Genomic DNA, 21302 nt, shown 5'->3' with positions numbered 1-21302 from the left:
TCCCTAAGTTCTGATTTTCAACATGATGATCCTCTGTTGGAAGCCTTTCCTGGACTATCCCTATTAGGTTCTAGAGTGCTTCTAAGATGTCTCAGTTTGGGTCAACCAGCCGTTCGAGAGGGGCCTCTAGGTTCCTTTTCGGAACCAATTCCTCCCTATCAACCTCTTCGTGTGCCATACTTTCACGCCTAGGACCTCTACCATGTCTGTGAGCTTGTCGCGTAGTCGGAGGCATCTTTATGAAAAAATAAAAATAAAATAAAATAAATAAATAGTTTTTCAGAGAAAATATTCAATTAATTAAAAATAAATATCATAGAAAATTAATTTAATATAATTAATTAAATAATTAAAGCGAAATGTAATGGAGAAAGGTTCCTAGTGTTGGACACCTTACTCTGATACCAAAATGTCATGCCCAAACTTTTGGGCACGAACGGGATAACTTTTTTTTTTTTAAATAACAACCTAATAACATTAAATTTGCTAATATGAAACACACTAACAAGTTTGTCTTAATTATGTTTGAGTTAACACTACCACTAACTCAAGTAAGTGAAAATAATTTAAATGCGGAATACTAAAATAATTATTTATTGTCTCATCAATTTCAATCAATAAATTAACTTAACCAAAAATCTCTAAATTAAATGACAAAGATAATATTAATCTCCAATAACCATTAATTGCTTTTAGGAACTAAATAAATTAGTCCTAGCACTTAGATTATTAATGCCTATATTTTATTTCAACAATAATTAAAATGTGGTTAAACTAATTCGACTAAAGGGTCAATTAAATCCCTAATGTAAATTTCCCTATAAAATTTAGTCTGGAATAGCCTAAATTTAGGTGGTCTAAACAATCCCCTAAAGTCAAAATAACTTATAAAGTCAATATAATTTCCTAAAAGATTACACTCTAAAAGATATTTAAAATTAAAAAAAAAACATCATATTCGAATATTTACATGTCCATATGTTTATATAAAACATATATAAAATATAAATACATCATAAAATAATAATTTGAAAATTAGACCTTTACATGCATATGTATAAACATGTGTGAATATATATATATATATATATATATATATATATATATATATATAATTCTCTTATTTCCTAAATAATAGAATAACCACAAACCCTTAAATTATAAGTTATAAAAGTATAAATAAAAGGAATTACCCTCACATTTTCTTTTATTCCTTTTAAAATTTAAAATACCCTAACCCAAATAGGGTTAGGGTTTCATGATTTTTTTGTTGAAGGAAGGAGGGGTTGAAGGCATGGTGTAGGGTTTTGTTTTGCAGGTGGCAGTGGTGCTGAAGGAGGGGAGAGGATTCCATGGGGGGAGGCTCCTCGCAAGGATGGCCGCAGTCGTGCTGTGGGTCACGACCCGTAGGGGTGGCCTTGGCCACCGCTGTGAGATGCGGCCCGCAGCTTTGGTTGCGCTGTCACCGTGGGGCGCCGCCACAGGGGGGGCCGAAGCCTCCTTGACTGTGGGTTGTGGTCCACAGTGGTGGATGTGGCCACCACCCACAGCGCGGGGGGGCCACCTTGCGGGGATTCCGCAGGGGCCGAGCCCTTTTTTTTTTCTTTGTTATTTATTTATTTTAAATTTTTTTGATTTTACATTATTTAAAAAATATATATATATATATAGGTATATATATAAATGTATATATATATATATGTATATATATATATATATATATATATATATATATATATATATATATATATATATAGTTACCTTCAAAAGTATATTTATATATTTGATATTTTTAAATATACTTTTGAAATTTTAGGGCAAGATTTAATATGCAAATATATGTATTTTTTTTTGAAACCAACTTGCAGGATATAAACAAAATAATGACAGTAAAAAAAAATAGCAAATTTATTTATTTATTTAAATACCATGTAGCTAAAATTAGAGATAGACTAATTAACTTTAGATTTATTTTCTGCAATTAAGTAAAATGACATAATTAAATAAATTTAAGCAGCAACTATATTAGACTAGAAACCATTGAAATAAATCTTAGAGATATGCATGTTAAATTTATTAAACCATGATATGTATTTGGAAATAAATAATTAGAACTAAATGCAAAATTTTCTTTTATTAACATGCAAGCTTTCTACTTTACTCATTTCCCATTATTTCAATATGCATACGGAGATAAAATGAACCTTTATTTTCAAAACTAACATGCATACTACAAATATTATTTCATTAACTATAGGAAACTTAATCCAAGATATACATTTCATTTTTGCAACAAAATGATACTTAATAAAAATAATGCATTTCTTTAAAGTGTATTTAAAATACAATATAGCCAACAATACAAATGGCTGAGATACCCAACTAGTCTCTCATTTCTATTAAATGCAGACTTTAAATAAAATAGATACATTTTCTTTTTAAGGTAAATACAATGTGCAACTTTTTATTTACATTTCTGCAACTGAAAATATAGCATCCCTTTTCTTAATCTTTTTCTGCAAACCAAGTAAAAACAACAACTCCTATCTTGACTTTTTCCTTCCATTCCAAGCAACCTGCAAATAAATCATAAGGCTTGACCATGGAGTGCTCACATCCTAGCCTAGGCTTACTAGAAGCCACCCCCGAGCTTGGAGAACTAAGCCCTAGACAGGTTACACACATGCAAACACAACAAGCAAGGGAAAACATAGAGCAAACACTTTCCCAACCAAGGCTACACTTCATCACAAAATGTGATGATTTTACATGGGTGGTAGTGGACCAAATACCCCAAGGAGACTACAAGAATGATAGATTGCAAGCCACCTCATGGTAAACAAAGATATATCATAAGTTCATTAGCCCCACATCCTTATGCCCCCCCAAAGGCATTCATGCCATACTTTCTCCCCTTATGACCCCCAAATGCATAAACCAAGCCATGCAGCAAGGGTCACATATACACCCCTTGAGTTTTCTCTCATAATGAAAGTCTCTCACTCAAGGGTTGTCAAACTCCTACCACTTGCAAGACCATCCTAAACTCCCAAGAGTAGAAGGCCTTGGTTACTCCCAAATCATAGGAAATGCATAAAAGAATAAAAGAAAGGTCGCATAATAATTTTTACAAAAGAAAATACAAGACAACAACTTTTTCGTTCAAACAATCTTTCCAACATAAACATGCAACTTAAAAAGAAACAAAAGAAGAAGATGAACCAACCTTCAATCTACCCAAAGGTTTGCTAGAACTAGTTTGAGGATGAGCAGCCCAAATCCACAAATCTTCCTTCTACACTTAGCCAAAATTCTATCCCAAAACTGTATTTTTCAAAATTGCATGATCTCCAAACATGGAGAGTGGGTGATTACCCACAAAATATCTCATTCTTGCCTAAAAAGACCTCAGTGAGAGTTCTCATAGGTTTCTAAAACTGAAAAAGGAAAAAGTAAGAAAAAGTGGAAAAGGATCTCTCATCAAAAGGAAGGTTATCTAACCTAGATGGCACCTTCTAATTTCAATTTTTGCTCACCTTAGGAAACCCACTTTTTGAGGTGACATGGGAGTAGACACATGCCTAAAAATACTCATAACCCATAGGTATACCTTATGGACTTTATGAAAGACCTTTAAACTACCCCTAGGAGTCCATTTGACCCCTTATAAACCCATCTGAAGTTAAATTTCAGGTCAAACCTATGTTGACCACTCCAAAGACTCTCTACCCAAGGAAAATTTAGAAACACATTCAAATGCTTGAAAAAGATAAGGTTGAAACAACTCCCTCTGAGAGACAAGTCAAAAATCAAGACATAAATCAACACGTGTCAAGTGACACAATAAAATACATTACAAAATTACACATGAAATTTGTCTCTTGTTAGATTTACACAAATTAATAAATTCAATTTAACACACATGCATCATTTACTTTCACAAATAAAATATGATACATACGGGGTGTTGTCTCTCCAAATAGAGAACCCCTAGTTTTATGAATGTACATAGGTCTAGGTTCTCCTTATATTTCCATGGTCACATGGATAATTTTCCTACGCATCTCAACTACACATTAGTACTTCCAAATAACCTCATAAAATATTAAACACATGAATAAGAATACACGTTAAACACTCTGCATACAATTGACATTAAACAAAATCAATATATCTTGTATCAAAATAAATCCACATAAGTAATTATCATAATCCTCATAATTTTGATCGATACTTAAGAAATGCATCCTATTTCTATCATCATAGTAAAGTCCTGCAAATTCAATAATGCCATACATCATCACAAAGTTAGCCTATTCTAGAATCATATAGAGTTCTATATCTATAATGCATAGAAATGAAGCATCCATATATATCAATGTTATCCAAATCATGAAATCATATAAGTTCTAAATCCATTATGCATAAAAATAAAGCATCCATAATACTCTCAACGTGAAAATCTCTGAAATGCTAGGATGAGTTGGGGTAGGGCCTCACATCTTGACCGTTGATTCTTGCCACCTCACCCCTGGCCTTGGAAATCCTATAAATATCCCCCATTTTGGAGCACAAAGGATCCCATCTCATATCACTTTAAGGATTTTTACTATAGGCATATCCATTCTAGCAATATCATTTGAGCATTGTTATTATAGGAAATTGCATCTTAGATCTAGTTTAATTTGATCATTTTCTAGCATAATTGCTGAATCATGTAGCTTAATCAATCTCTTTTCTAGCTTAATTCCATTATCATCATAGCTTAATCATGTATATGTTATGGGTCCCACAGATACTGAGAGGGGGGGGTGAATCAATATTTAACCGGTAATAAGAATTTCTTAAGTTAAAACATGCAGAACATAATATAACAATGTACCGGTATGAAAGAAATAATGTAATAAACAGAATCAAGAACATCCACATGAAAAGTACACCATAACACAAGATGTTTAATGAGGAAACTTAGTGTGGGAAAAACCTCAGTGAGATTTGTGACCCACAATATTCACTCACTGGCCAATAAGAGAATATTACTTATAATAGGGGCCTGCACATGTAGGAAGGCCAACTGCCTAGAGATCACTGCTCAATGGGAAGTCACACTAACTTACAATAAGGATTATACTAATCCAATGACTTGTACTACTTTACAATAGCATCTCCAATGCTAGATTCAGTACTGGTTCCTACTCTGTTCTTTACATATACCCTTTGACCTATATTTCGCACATTAGGTCTACCTAATATTTTCCTTAATACTTTTTCTACCTCTATATCAAATGTCTATAATGATCTCCTTTATATATAAGAGTCATTTTACAATTTGCCAAGTTGGCTTACAATAATAAACAAAATATTATATAACAAAAATCTTGTTGGCCTCTGTGCTGGTATACTTGTTTTCTTCTATGTCAGTGTTGGTGTCCTGAGTGTCAGTGTAGAGTGTGATCTGCTAATGCCGGTGCACTATCTTGCCGATGTAATGATTTGTTAGTATAATGTCTTGTCAGTGCCATAGGATTGCAAGGTTTCCATCAATGACAAAATCTTCAATCACATACAATGTCTCATTGGAGTGTCCATATGCCAATAGTATATCATTAGCTTAATTATCCTCTTGGATCAATCTAGCATAGTCAATCTCATATAGCTTGCATATCATCATCATTTCAAATCCTCCATCTAGGTGTATTCAAGTCAATGGGATTGCTTATCTAGATTTGAAAGAAAATCCATACTTGCATCTCTTAGGAGGTGATAGGTCGCTTTGTCATGGTTTATCTTTCATTTGATTTGAATTTACTAACCATTCTTGTAATGATCTATTGAGTGTTTGTGTTGTAGCTGCAACTGCCCTACTTCACACACATGATAGTGATAAGACTATTTCAGTGTGACCTTAGAGTTTGGTAATATTCTTCAAGCCGGTAGTCGAAGTCACTCTTCTTACCGACAAACTATGATATCGATAAGATAGTTAATGTGCTATAGCAAAAAAGTTGGATTTCGGTGTAACATTAGTGTTCAATAAGACATTTCAAGAAGGATGTTGAAGACAGTCTCTACTGATAAGACCATATCAATAAGACATTGCCGAGTATTGATGATAAGGGGATAGATTTTGGTGTAGCCTTTCTTTTTGGTCAAGCAATTATGAGAGATTGCCAAAGTGAGATCTTTTGTCGATAACCTTTGAGACTTAGTGGGGACCATGTTTGATTGGTTTTCTCTTGTTGAGTTGGATGTCGATGGTTGTAGAGGTTAATCAGTGACTTGACGATACCAATATGAACAGATCAGTGAGATCATGCACTTAGGAGATGCTCTGATTCTATATTGCCAACTAGCCTATGCACATGTAGATGGACACTCAAAAAGAGTTACCCATAAAATCCGTGTCTCTTTTTGTAAAAATCTCGTGGTGACTTCCTGTAGTTAGTTTTTGGTCTCTTAAGTCATGACTTAAGCCTTTCTCATCATTTTTGTGACCGACCCCTTCTTGCTAGCCTCCCAGTTGCATGTGCTTTAAGTCACTCCTAAGTCATGGTCCTAAGTGAGATTGTGTGCATATGAGAGGCTCTAATTCTATCTTGTCAACTCTCCTATGCACATGTGGATGAACACTCAAAAAGAGAAATCTTTTTGGTGAGATGCTACATCCTAGTGACTTTTAAACATCATCTTGGTGACTTGTTGATGCATACATGGATGTACACATCAAAAGAAATGACCATCAAAAAAATCTTCTTACACATCCCAATGACTTAGAGATGGAGGAGGTTGCTAAACCATGACAGATATGTGGCATCAAAATCATTAGATAGTGCAAAACTCATCAATGATGGTTTTAAAATGTTTCAACTACCTAACGATGCCAAGTGTTGCAAAACCGACCATCGGGGAAATTTTTCTGACAAATGTTGATCAAATCAAATCAACAATGAAGTTTTAAAGTTGCTCAATTGTTTGTTCCAAGGAATCAAAGCACTAATTCAAGAGAATTTTCTTAATTTTGAGAAAAAACTCGATTGAAGGCGAAAGAAAATGCAAGCTCAAGCTTTGGAGATTGTGTTGCAAAGAAGCTAAAGAAGAATTGTAGACAAGGGAATTTGGATAGTGAGTTACCTTCTTTCCCCTTTTCTTGCATTAGTCTATAATTTGTTAAAGTTTAGAGGATAAACAATTTAGAAACCATATCCATAGAAAGAAGAAAACCAGAAATTTTTTTTTAGGATTCCTCCATAAAATTAAGAAACTAGAAAACTTGTCAACCTCATCCAAAGCCTCTACAATAGAGGGCCCTAAACCCAAAAGAAAAAATAAGGAGACGAACCTCTGCGATGACCTAAATGCTCAATGTCTAGGGTCTTCTCAAAGGCCAAGAACTATAGGGTGTGCAAATAGATTTCATGACTCACAGAGGAATTGTAAAGAAGCTTATATGTCATTTAGAGGCCATAACATTTTTCATATATTTTTACATCAAATAAAATAAATAAGTTCCTGAGTGTAAAACCTAGAGGCTAGGGTTGGCTCAATTGGTAGTCCCAAATTTATTTGTAAATGTGGACTTGATTAGAGTAATTACAAAGCAATACAATCCCAATACAAGGTACATTCAATCAATTTATAGGAACCTGATTGAAATCAGTAAAGCTAGTCTTTGTAAAGTGTTTGGCATGGAGGATGTAGTAGGCAATGCCATGGTTATCGACCTGGGTAGCTTGAAAATAGAATACCAGAGTGTCGAGTGGATTTATAGGAGAAAGTGGCTACCACTTCATAGGTCCAAATTGGAAATTTTTTTTTCAAAAGTTTGATAAAACAGACCTACCACCTTATAGTGTTGATTTGTTTCAAAATTATTTCTAGATGCCTTATTATGTTGTATGTCAAGTGCTTGGTTTTGAGGGAAAGTTACACATGCCTAAGGTACTTATAGTGTTGATTTGTGATGTCCAAAGTAATGTTGAAAATAGATCTTTTGACTATCATTTCTTTGTAGCAGAAGGGATTCACAATGCCCTAATCTGTATCCAAAGGGATAGTTCAACTATCACATTCAAATAGTAGTCCTTATTGATGCATATACTATTACTTTTTGGATAGAGAAATAGATTCTAGAGTAATGAATCATGCATTAAGGAATTTGATGATGATGGAGCAAGGCATACCATGTAGTTGTCGACATCTATTTGGGATTGTGGTTTTATGCATGCCCAATATTGTTGTTTTGAGGAGCATTTTGTTCAAAAACTATATGGTTTATTTGATCATAACCCTAAAAGGTTGTCAGATAAGATCATGAAGTTTTTGAGGCCTAAAGGAAGGGAACATGAGATAAAGGTTAAAAAAAACAATAATTGGGGTGATTGATACATCATAGAGAAGCATACTTACATAACAATCTATGGATTTGAGGGACAAACACATTTTCTACCTATGATAGTTCCCGATAGACTGACATATCTAGAAATAATTAGAAAAATGTGTGGGGCAGATGCTCCTTTTGATAATTCACATAAGGCCCCTTTTCTCCCTTCTTATCTTCATATTGGAGATTTTAAAGTTTCTTCATCAAGTGGCTTTGCAAAAGCCATCAATCTCTTGGATAGTTATAAGTTAGCCCTACATTTAGAGGGCCAAAAATTTGATTTAGAAGGATACATCACATTTGCAAGAAGTTATGTAAGTTTGGGCTCATATGGTCACACATTTGTGCTCAAAGAGGAATTAACAAGGAATTTACCCACTTATGAAGCCACTTTGGAAAGGGTTAAAGCATGGATAAGAATCCGGCAAGCTGAGAAAGCAAGAAAGCTAGTTAACCCTACATACAAGGGTGCATTTGCAGAGGAAGATAATAAAGTTAGAATAATGGAGTTGTTACTCTAACATGAATATAGGTTGACATCAAATGTACCAATCATTTCCCCATCTTTATCCATTGTCTCCTCCATCATGGCGTAAGGACATAGGGATGTTTCTCCTTTAGCTCAAATGTCTCTCGTTCCATTAGTAGGATTGGAAGTATCATAAGATGTGGAGGAAAATGCAATAACCCATGAGGAAGAGGAATAGATTATGCAACAAATGTAGGTGCATGTGCTAGATTACTAGCCACCAAATGGTCAAGATGATGACATTGCTGAAATTATTGATTTCTTAACAGATGAAGTCAGAGCTCTGGCTGCCAAGAAGTTTGTATCTGATGATGATTTCATCATTACAAGTGAGTTCAAAGTGTTCATTAATAAATTCATGGGAATGAAATTGAATGAAATAACTCTTGATACTCCCTCAGATAAAATAGATGAGGTTGTCAAACAATTTTGGGTAGAGGTCCGTGAAGAAACAAAGGACATGACCCCAAAGAAGGGAAGACAATTCCTAAAAGAAGCAGGATGTATGCTCCTTCTAGGGACAAATATGTCCTCTTCCATCTCCTTTGACAATCTTGGGAGATATCAAGATTTGGATCTAAAGTTAAGTGATGAATAAATAAATAAGTTGTGCTATGGTTAAGATTTTAGGCCTAGTGACAAAGTGTTGGCTATATGGTGTCTGTATCTACCTCACAAGAGGTCTATCACCATTGCAGGTCCACAAAAAATTTTGGGGCAATTTATGGTTTACATGGTGGAAGATGTCATTGCAAAATAGGTTATAGATTCAAATGTAAATACTACATTATTTACCAAGGCTATAGTAGAGAAGCTCATAGCTAAGAATGAGGAGCTGGATCAGAAGAATCGTGAGCTAAATGAGAGATTAAGCACCTTTACACAACAAGGTATTCTATTATCTATAGAGCATCATGCTACTCAATTGAATATTTACATATCCATTGAGAAGGAAAAGAAGATAGAAGCAAAAAGATGATTGGCCAAGGCTTAAGAGGAAACTAAAAGGCTTAGTAACGATCTCAGAATTTATAAGTTCAAAATGGTTCAGAAGTTTATCAAAGATAAATTTGCACAGATGCTACCTCATTTACAAAGAATGTGGAACAATTACCAAGATATTGCAGGTCTTGTCAAATGAAGGTAGAGTTTGGATTGAAATTGACTCAAAGGTACATAAAGAGAAAGCAAGAATTGTTACAAATTTTTGAGCAAAATGGAAGTCATTTTAATAATGATGTTCAATTGCAATTAGTAACTATAATGGATGATACAAAGGCTATATTATCAGAGATCAATCTATTATTGAATGAAAATCATAAATATCATGGGCATCTAGGGAAATCTTTGAAAAAATTCAATAAACTACAAGGAACACAACCGCTAGCATTTTTCAAGGACATAGGAGAAGATGAAAATGAAGCCAAGTGGAAAGAAGATCTTGGGAAAGTGTTTCTCCATGACACAATGAATGAAGTGTGTTGATGATGTTGACAAAGTAGAAGAAAACCTTTATAAGCAGCAAGAAGGAATGTCACAAATGGATTTTAGTGTGAGGTTCTTGAATAGACAAATTGCTTTGGTGGCTAGTAAAGCTTATGAAAAGCATATAAAGACATACACCGAATTCTTGCAAAAGGAGAAATGATTGCTCATGAAGACCATATTCTGGTTGAGGCTAATGCAATTTTGAAACATGTGCAATTATCTAGAAGCTTGTTTGGCTCCTTTACTTTTATAAAAAGGAATTCAAGGCCATCTGCAAGTTGTTCTCAAAAAATCTCTTAGGTGGGTAGAATGTATTATGTTTGACACTGCTTTATGAAATTATATACACAATTGAGTTGAATGAAATGACTATAAGAAAATTCAGATTGTCTCCCATTTTATGTGTTTACTTATATGAATGGATGTGTCTATGGTATATTAATTTGTCTTCACAATTAATTATGAATGTGTAGTATGAATTCTAGGTTTATTTCAAGGAAAAAAATTTAATTACGTAATTATATTGCAACAAGGTAGACACAACTTATAGTGATTCTTAAGTAAAGACAACAAATCCATGAGGAAGCTTCTGCAATTTATCAATTTCTTTATTATTATGCAAAGTTGAAATAAGATACAAATTAATGGTGCAATGGAGGGCTAGACAAACTCGCATCTACCTTCAACAGTTAACACCAAAATCAACTTGTAATTGGACAACCTAATTGGTCTCATTCAATTTCATGGACGACATTGTCTGAAGCTTGTTTTTCTCCCTTGTGTTTATAAAAGGGAATTCAAGGCCATAGTGACAAGATTCTGATTGTTTTTCAAAAAGTAGTATGTAATAGGCCAAAAGAAATAGAGAAAGAGTGAACATTTCCTTTCTATAGATGTCTTCTTATAATGTATACTTATATTTTGAAAATTAATGATTAAATGCCATTTCTAGATTGTCTCATATTTTGTGTCCACATATTGTATGAATTTTTATGTTAATGGCATATGAGTTTGTCTTCCTCAAGTAGTAATGTGTAATCTGAATGTGGGTCTCTTTTAATGAAGGAGTTAAAGTATACTTTCAAGGTTACTGCAATATGTGTTTGATTTGAAATATTGGTCATTTTGTTATGATTTTCATAACAGATTGTGCAAGCCATAAAATGTTCAAAGTGCTAGTTGAATGGTTGCATAGAAAGTGTTGACATTCTGTAGGTTGGACTTTGTTTACCCTAGGTAGACACCGATCGATTTTATATTTTTAGGATTATTCTTATTTCACCTTTTATATTCCTTGTTTATCTTTTTTATTCTTATCTCACCTTTTATATTTGTACAAGAGGAGTAGTTGTTAGTTTAGAAAACCAATCTCAATGCAGACATATAAGATACAAACTGAGGTTGTAGCCAGAACTAAGAGTTTATCCTCTTTCCTTGCTATATTTTCATTGATACATCTACTTAATGTAACAATGTTAGCCCATGTATGATTTTAGTATCTTGAGGCATTATTAAGGTCTAATCACCTTGATTTTGTAGAGCCAAAAGTGCAGGAGATTGTAACCGAATCTTGTTCCTTGGCCAAATCCAACCTCAAACCTATTGATAAGAACATGGATAAGTATTTAGGGTTTAAGGATCTGTTGACTTGTGAACCAACACAACCAAAAAATTCCTATCCAACCATTTCCAAATTCAATCACCAAATATTCAATCACTTCAAGGTTCAACCAAATCCAAACTCCAAATGCAATCAATATGCTCCTGGATGGTAACCTAGAAACATTATAAGAAAGCTAAATAAATAGACAATTAATTCAAAACCATAGAAAATCATCAACCAATCAAAATATTTCATAAAACTATTTGTTATACCTACCATACATAATATTGAGGCAAATAATATTTTAACAATATTATTTATTTACCTCCCACAATTCAACCAATAAGGTAAAAGTGTAGGTAGGCTATATAATATATCCAATAACCATGTAATAACAAAGGTTAATATATATTTAATAACAATAGTATTATAAACATTAGTAAATTAATAACAAATCAAACTCGATAGGATAATAGGGTAGGTAATAAATATAATAACCAAGGGATAAATAACAAATCAAATAAAACCATATAAATCAACTCTGCAATAATTAATTAAATAAAAATAATAAATCATAATTAAAAAATAAATAAATAATAAATAACCATCAACAATAAATCAATTAATTAAATAAATCAAGCTCAATTAATCATTAACCAAGCCAATAAAAATAAATATTAAATAATCATCCAAATAATAAATAAATAATCAAACTATAATATAAATGTTATATTAATTAAATGCTAATTAAATATTAATCACATACAATCACCTCAAGGCAACCTGACATGGGGTCAAAAAATGACACAAAACTCTAACCACTGACTTGCTCCACAACACAAAACTGCCAAGGTGAACAACTTAAGCTTAGAGTGTAAGAGGGAAACACATGTTGTCTCCAACAACTTGCCATTGGGATAAAGACACGGTCAGACCTGTGAGACCAGGTGGAGTTGATGTCTAGTACCTGCAAACTTGCATCCACCACTAAACACAATACAATATATATACAACACATATACATCATAAATGATCAAGCAAGTGATAGAGAATCACAAAGTGATATCGTGTTCGCAGTGGTATGACATCGTCTCTAATCACAAAGACACTAGAAGGAAATCACAATTATCAAAGCATCAACTTAGTCATCATAATCATAGAGTAGGGTTAGCATAATCATAATATCATCAAAATTCCATAAGCAATATGATCCATCATAAATTATGAACACATATAAACCATCAAATATAGGTCCATCATCAATATCGTTTAAGATGTATCAAACATCCACATTAGTCATCAAATAGAATGTGTCCACATAAAGTATCTAGCATCATCAATATCATCTGAGATAGAAATCAAAGCATCACATATGAGTCTATATATGTCTATCGATGCATAAATCAAAATGCAAGTCTAGGAGGGACCAATCCCAAAGAGACTATCGGAGCACAAATCTAGAAGTGTGTATCACATCCTCTCACAAAGGATGATTCAGGGAGGGGCACTACATTATGCTTAATAAACATTCTTGACCAAAATAAAGAGGGGGAGAAAAAGAATATAGTTATAAATAAAAATATTTTAATGCTATAATAATACAATCATCATCCAATCCTTGATAAAGAATATTTACAAAAGAAGGTGGTAAACTCTAAATATTTTTCCCCATTGGAGTTAAATCTAGATTTTATCAAATACAAGTTAAAAAAATAGAAAATGATTGTTTTTAATTCTTTATTAAACTATTATGAATTGATTTATAATGGCATTTTGATGCAAGAGCATCCCCGGTTCATATAAATCTTGCATCAACCAAAAATATTTGTTTTTTGTTTTGTTTTCTATTTGCAGTTTCAACATTTCTTTATGCGTGTCCCAGATTTGTCTCACCGAAACTTGTGGAGCTTGATTTTGCTTGAAGACCTGATCATCTTCCTTATTTCAAAACCATAGAGCATTTGGATAATTTTTCAGCAATTTATTTCTACCGGTTTCTGAGATAGTTTTCTATTATCGGTTGCTTGGACCTATTTGCATTGGTGATCTATCAGATCCCTTCCATAGCTTGGAAAGCCCTGAACATTGATTTTGATTTTCCTTAGCATGTGGCTGACCTTACTGATTATTGTGGCATCTTCCACTTTCCCTATGTGTCTCAAGGGGAGAGTATCCACACCATATGAGGTTAGGATAAGGAGGTTAGGATGTGAAAACTAAGGTAGGTTTAATTAAACCCAAGGTTAGATGGAATGGGTTAGGTGGTTAGAAGTTAGGAGGCATGTGGGTAATTTGAATTTAAAAATTCAAATAATAAGAAAAAACTAATTAAATTTGTTTTAATTAATTAGAAGATTAGAAGAAATGAATTTGATGGGGAAGAATTAATTAATTTGAATTAATTAATTAAAGGGGACTATTGAAATGAACCTATTAAATAAATCCTTAGATTTATTAATAAGTAAATGAAAGGGGAGAATTTAATCAAATTGCTAATGAATTCAATTAAATTGGGGAGGGGGATTAATTAAATAATTTCTTATTTAATTAATCATCTTTAGACCATTTTTAGGTGTATACACCTATATGTTAAGTTTTGTGAGTTAAACCAGTGTAAAGGGTTAAACCTTTCTATGTAATGTAAACAGTAAACCCTATCAGCTATTAAACCCATTAAATAAATAAAAAACTAGCAAACCAATCGCTCTGCAATTCCGTTAGCTGTTAATGGCAGAAAGGGAGGACATGCAGAGGAAATTAGAATAGACCTTTGTAAGGAATTGAAGGAGGATGTGGTGTTCTGGGAAGAGTATGCGGTAATTGCCAAAATAATAGGTTTGAATTGGCCAAGAAAGGATATCAAAAAGTGGGTCGAATGCAATTGGGGAAAAAGAACTGTGATTAAATTTATTGCTAAAGGTTTTTTTGTAGTTTTCTTTGAAGAGGTGGAGGAGAGAAACGGTGTGCTCACAGATAGGAATTGGTTTATCAATATGCATGCGGTATACATTCAACCATGGATACCTCATTTTGATCCAACCTCGTTGGCAGTTTATTCTGAACCTGTATGGACACGCCTATATAATCTTCCGATAGAATATTGGAGTGAGGAATTATGGGAGAAAATTGGTAGAATGTTGGGCACATTGCTGGAAATAGATTTTGATGATGCAGAAGATATTTGCAAATGTGCCCGTATAAGAATTGCAGTAGTTAAAAGTATTCCTGAGAGCATAACCTTGGTTTCTGAATACGGGGAATGGACTCAAAAAGTGGAGATAGAAAAGAATTAGCAAGATGCCCTAGATGTGGTAGCGAATTCCATGGCAAGAAGGAATGCAAGATGTATGTTAGAAAGGCAAGAAGGTACTTAGAAAACCAACACAGACTTGGAGAAGAAAAATAGAGGAAAGTAAGAAAATAGTTGAGTTTCAAGGAAAGGAAAAAAATAAGGAATATGAACAGACTCACGTGAAAGAAAGAATAGAAATGGAAACTTTGCAAAAGGTTGACGAAGGTGACATGGAGAAAATGAAGGATAATATGGAGATAGAAATAGTGATAGATGGTGAGAACAAGAGAAAGGAAATCAATTATGGACCCTCAATAGGAAATATAAATGGCAATGGTAACAATGCAAAGGAGGATTGTAGAGGTACACCCACTAGAGAAAAAGGGTTGTCAGATACTGAATTTGAATATGAAAGGGGTTCAGATGAAGAACCATTTCAAATTGATGAATTGGAAAACATTGACCCTAGATGTATAAGCCAATCGACAAACGCTCTACTGGGGAAAGCAAAAGGAGTAAGGGGCAGAAGAAGCAATAGACAAAAAAGAGAGGATGGAGATAATGAGAAGGGTTTAATTGGTCTAATGAAATTCATTAAGAAAACCAAGGGAGAAGGAATCTCCCTTGGAAAACAATGAAGATAACAACATGGAATGTCAGGGGTTTATCGGCCCCTGACAAAAACCGCTTGGTCAAGAGGGCAATACAAAGAATTTCAAGAGATATTATAATGATGCAAGAGACCAGGCTAAATGAAGAAAAAGAATCCTTTTTCAAATCCTTTAGCAGGATGTGGGACGAAGATTTTTAGGAGGTGAATGGGTCAGTGGGTGGATTGGTGGTCCTATGGAATCTAGACAAAGTTTCAGTAAATTCGATCTCCAAGCAAGAAAACTGGATGCAATGTAAAGTTAGAGTTTTGCAAGAAGATCTGGTTTTTTCATTGTTCAATGTTTATGGTCCAACCAAGATAGAAGAAAAGAAAAGGGTTTGGAAAGAAATCTTAGAAAAAATTAGAATGGTTGATTCAAAGAAGGTGATTGTGGCAAGAGATTTCAATGCTATACTCAATAACGAAGAAAAAACTGGAGGATTAAGAATGAATGCCCGAGTGATAAAAGACTTTAGAGATTTTGTGACAGACAATAACCTTTTTGACGTTATCCCTAAATCATGAAATTTTACATGGACTAATAGGAGGGCAAATTTTAGCAGAATTTCAGAGAGATTGGATAGAATATTTATTGGATCATATTGGATTAGAGGATAGTTTGATTTGGAGTCAATAATTTTTCCCATAACACTTTCAGATCACTTCCTGGTATAGTTGAACTGCACCACACCAATGGTAAAGGTGAAAGGGAATTTTAAATTTTTGAGCATGTGGTGGAGAGATACAAATTTTGAAAAAAACATTGAGAAATGGTGGGAAGAATGCATAGATTTTAAAGGCACTCTAAGCTATTGTTTTGTTAAGAAGATGAAATACCTGAAGAACAAGATTAAAATATGGAATGTGGAGTCCTTCGAGAATATTTTTTCAGAGAAAATGAGGGTGGAAGAAGAACTAGATAGGATCAATAACTTGGTGATTGAGAAGGGGATGACTAACGAAGAGTTTAATTATGAGAATTAACTTAAAGCATAATTGGCAGAGATTCTTCTTAGAGAAGAAATGTTTTGGCAGGACAAATCCAGAGAATTATGGATTGAAGTTGGAGATTCAAATTCAAAATTATTTCATGCTTCATTAAAAGAAAAGAGGAACAAAAATAGAATTAATCATTTGACGGATGATTCGAGAAGATTGGTTGGTAAAGAAGAGGAATTGGAATGCATAGCAGTTAATTATTTTGAGAAAATTCTAGGATCTGCGGTGGGGGAAAGTGATGGAACTGTTGGTTTTTTTGCTGGATACTATTGACAAAACAATTACAAAGGAGGGTAATGCTATACTAATGTCTCCAATCATAAAAAGATGAAGTTAAAAAGGTTACATTTGCATTACATCCGCACAAGGCTCTTGGACTAGATGGGGTGACTATGGAGTTTTACTAGAAGTGTTGGAAATTCATGGGAGATGATATATGGCTGGTGGTGGAGGAATTTAGAAGGAAAGGTAAATTTGTGAAAGAAGTGATCAACACTCTTATAGCCCTGATTCCAAAAAAGCAAAGTTGTTCGAGCATTGCTGATAATAGGCCTATATCTCTATGTAATTTGGTATACAAAATAATATCTAAGGTAATGGTTAATAGGTTGAAGCTTGTTTTGGACAAGCTTGTGTCTATAGAGCAACATGGATTCACTCCTGGTAGAGAAATTGCTGATAGTATAATCATTATTGCTGAAACCATGCATTCGATGAAAAGAAGCAAGATGTAGGGGATGGTGGTCAAATTAGATGTCAGCAAGGCATATGATCGGGTGATTTGGTACTTCCTCTTCTCTGTTCTTGAAAGATTTGGATTTGATACTAGTTGGATAAATTGTATAAAGCATTGTGTTACTTCTGTGTCATATTCTATTATTGTAAATGGATCTATTGAAGGTTTTTTTCATGCCACAAATGGTCTTAGACAAGGCGACCCCTTGTCTCCATTTTTGTTTGTATTAATGGCTTAAATTATGGGTAGAAATATTAAAAAGCTTGAGATTGTGGAAAGGTGCACACATCCATGATAGTATTGATCCAATTTCCCATTCTCAATTTGCTGATGACATAATTCTTTTTAGGGAAGCTACTGAGAAGGAAGCTAAAGTAATGAAGAAGTTACTGATTGATTATGAAAAAGGGTTTGGTCAGAGAATAAACAATGATAAGTCAATGATATATTTCTTTAATACTAATGTAAGGATGCAAAGTAAAATTGGTGAGATATTGGGTTTTTCATCTGGCAGTTTTCCTTTGAAGTATTTAGGGGTGCAAATAGATTTGGGTAGATACCAAAATAGAATGTGGGAGGAATTGATCAACAAATGTCAAGCAAAGGCTTCCTTATGGAAGAATAAATGGTTAACGTAGGTGGGGAGGATCCAAATGATTAAATTTGTTCTTTTAGCAATCCCTATATATCACATGTCATGTTTTCGATTATCATATAAAGCTGCAAAAGAGCTAGACAATTTTCTTAAAAAGTTCTTATGGGAAGGGGCGCAAGAGAAGAAGAAAATCCCACTCATAAACTGGGATACAACCTGCCTTATTAAAATGGATGGTGGAGCGGGTCTAAGAAAAATGGACTTGCACAATTTGGCTCTAGGGGCTAAGTTAGCATGGAGAATGTATGAGCAGCCTCATAAATCCTGGTGTAAGATTATGACTGCAAAGTATTTGGATTTAAATGATGTAGATAGGATTTTTACTGTGGCAAACTTGATCAAGGGATCTCCAATTTGGAAATTTATTTGGGAAAGCAGAATCATCATAACAAAGCATCTAACTTGGAAAATTGGCAACAGTGGAAAGGCAAAATTTTGGAGAGATTCTTGGAATGGAGACATTTCTATAGCTGAGGAAATTGATGATTTGGTATGGGTTAATGAAGTGGAAGCACTGGTAGGTCCCTTTGTCGCTGATTACATTTTGGATGGATAGAAGGAGGCAGAGTGGATTGAGTGGAAAACTGTGGGTGTATGGAAGATGGAAAATAGCATTAAGCTGAAGGATATCTTGAGCAGAAAGAAAAAAATTATCTACCAAAATGAAGTTGACTGTTTATTATGGTGTGCGTCCAAAACTAGAAAATATAAGGTTAACTTGGGATACGAGATTCTTAGAAGCAGAGCACAAAATGTGGAGTGGCCCTCGGCATTGTGCTGGCACAAATTGGTACTGCCCAAGGCAGGGGCATTCCTTTGGACCACATTGCATGGTCATATTATAATAGGAGAAAGGTTGAAACTAATTGGAATTGCAAGTCTGAGTGTATGTATTCTATGTAAGGAAAATGAAGAAACTATGGATCACCTCTTATACTGGTGTTCATACACTAAAAAAGTTTGGGATTGGCTACTAGGTAAATTGCAGTATGGATTGGTGAGAAGTCAAACACTAAAAGGTTTTTTATTGGCATGGCCTACCTGCTATAAGAAGTCAAAATGGAGCATATTGTGGGTGGTGAGTCTAGTTTTTCTAGCATGGCATATTTGGAAGGAGAGAAATCGAAGAGTCTTCAATGAGGAAGCTTTGTCTTTTGATCTTCTAATCCCAAAAATCAAAGTAGCCATTGAAGAAGTCATCAATGTCAAAGTAGTGGGAAGGAAGTATTACACTTATTCTTCTTGGGACAAGGAAATGGAAAGGCTATGGAATTTGATGAAGAACAGTGGCTACAAGTTTGTGGACAAGAAGCAGAACATAGATAGTATAGTTTGGACTCCACCCTCAACTAGAAACTTAAAGGTCAACTTTGATGAAGCAAGCCATGGAAATCCTAGTAAATCGGGATATGGAGCCATTATAAGGGATGAATTTGGTAATTTTGTTGGTGCAAATTTCAGTCCCTTAGGAATCACAACAAACAATATGGTAGAAATTGTAAGGCTGTTAGCTGGTTTGGAATGGAGTGTGGGCTGAGGTTTTTGTGACATAGAAGTAGAGGGTGACTCGCAAATTGTCCTGAATGGGATAATCAAACAAAAAAATGAGAATTGGAAATTGGAGGCGTGTCACCCCAAGATCCAAAGTTTATGTGACAACCTAAACAGATTCACTTTTAAACACATATATGGAGAGGGAAACTCGGTGGTGGGCTGGCTGGCAAATAGAGGAATCGATTGTGATGGACCAAAATGGATGTCTAAGGTAGAGGAGTTACCAGACAATCTGCTTTCGGTCCTTGTTGCAGATAAAGCCAGGATTCCAAGATCTGGAATTGGATAATAGAGATTTTTTCTGAGAAAGGCAAAGTGCATCAAGGAGAGGCAATATGATATTAGTTTTGCAATGAGTGCACATAGTATTTGAGGCTTGCCAATTTCTAGAGTAACTTTCTATGGGGGTTGGCCGACTGTAAGCTGAGGCAAGTGTACAATGAGTTTTGGCTTGCTCGAGTCCCAAAATTGGATAAACTTTGGCGAAATATGAACTGGAGACTGGAAGCAAGTAATTGTTTCTTTGACGACAGGATCACATGGCACCCGAGTAGCTTTGCATGCCTATAAATTGTTACACTTCGAAAAAGATATGTTTGCAGAGTGAAAGATTCTAGCAGGGAATGGACAATGCACTTGGTTGACTCCATAGATCACAACTTTTTATGACGAATTTGGAGGGCATAAGCAAAATAGGAAAGTGTGAGGGCTCTCTGGGGAGTGTTGCTCGGTAATCTTTGGCCATGGCTTACTTTGGAAGGGTTAGATGTGTAAACTATGAAAATGCATTAAATGTGTAGTTGAGAAACTTGTTTTGCACTGATCAGTATGTATATGACTCTATGAGGGGGCTAGTGGGCATTACACTAAATACTGACAGGCACTAGTGTGATGCTACGGTTTTGGAAGCCATCCTCCTACCACTGGTGGATATCATAGAAACAAAGGAGCGTGTGGTTGAACTGTTAGCAGTTTTCATAAAACCATTTATTGTAGATATGGTTGCAGATGCCATTCTAGGTATGGAGGAAGATGTCAGAGTGAGCATCCTGAAGATATACTTCCAATTTGAGAACTACCTACATTTGGATATAGAGGATGACGGAGAGAGTGAAGAAGAAGGCAATGTGGCTAGGGAAGACAGTGAAGAAGATACAGATGAGGAGGATTTTGTGGATAGTGATGTTGTTTGAGAGATGGCCCACAAAGAAGTATGGAGGGAAGAGTGGGCGAGAGTAAAGAATTTTGGGGAAGAGGCATGGGAGATTTTTAGGTGTGCGGTATTCAATGGTAACTTGGAACCATTTCAAAGGGTAACTGATTCAGATGATTGGTGGCTTTCAAATAATTCCACATGCAATGCAATTGGAATTGGTGAGTTTGTTGTTGTAATCTATCAAGCCATTGGGGGACA

The 21302-nt window shown here is 34.4% G+C and overlaps 1 protein-coding gene across 1 annotated transcript; it reads left to right on the top strand.

The window, feature by feature from the left end:
* The first annotated feature begins 18503 nt into the window (after window positions 1–18503).
* LOC131856840 (uncharacterized) lies at window positions 18504–21081 on the top strand. The gene is made up of 4 exons (XM_059208779.1): window positions 18504–18851; window positions 19073–19220; window positions 19312–19848; window positions 20885–21081. The coding sequence occupies exons 1-4, from the start codon at window positions 18504–18506 to the stop codon at window positions 21079–21081; spliced, it is 1230 nt and encodes a 409-aa protein (XP_059064762.1).
* Window positions 21082–21302: the final 221 nt, after the last annotated feature.

Source organism: Cryptomeria japonica, chromosome 7, assembly GCF_030272615.1.
Source record: "Cryptomeria japonica chromosome 7, Sugi_1.0, whole genome shotgun sequence".
Lineage (NCBI taxonomy): Eukaryota > Viridiplantae > Streptophyta > Pinopsida > Cupressales > Cupressaceae > Cryptomeria > Cryptomeria japonica.
Note: the sequence above shows the minus strand (reverse complement) of the source record. Positions and strands in the feature narration are given on the sequence as shown.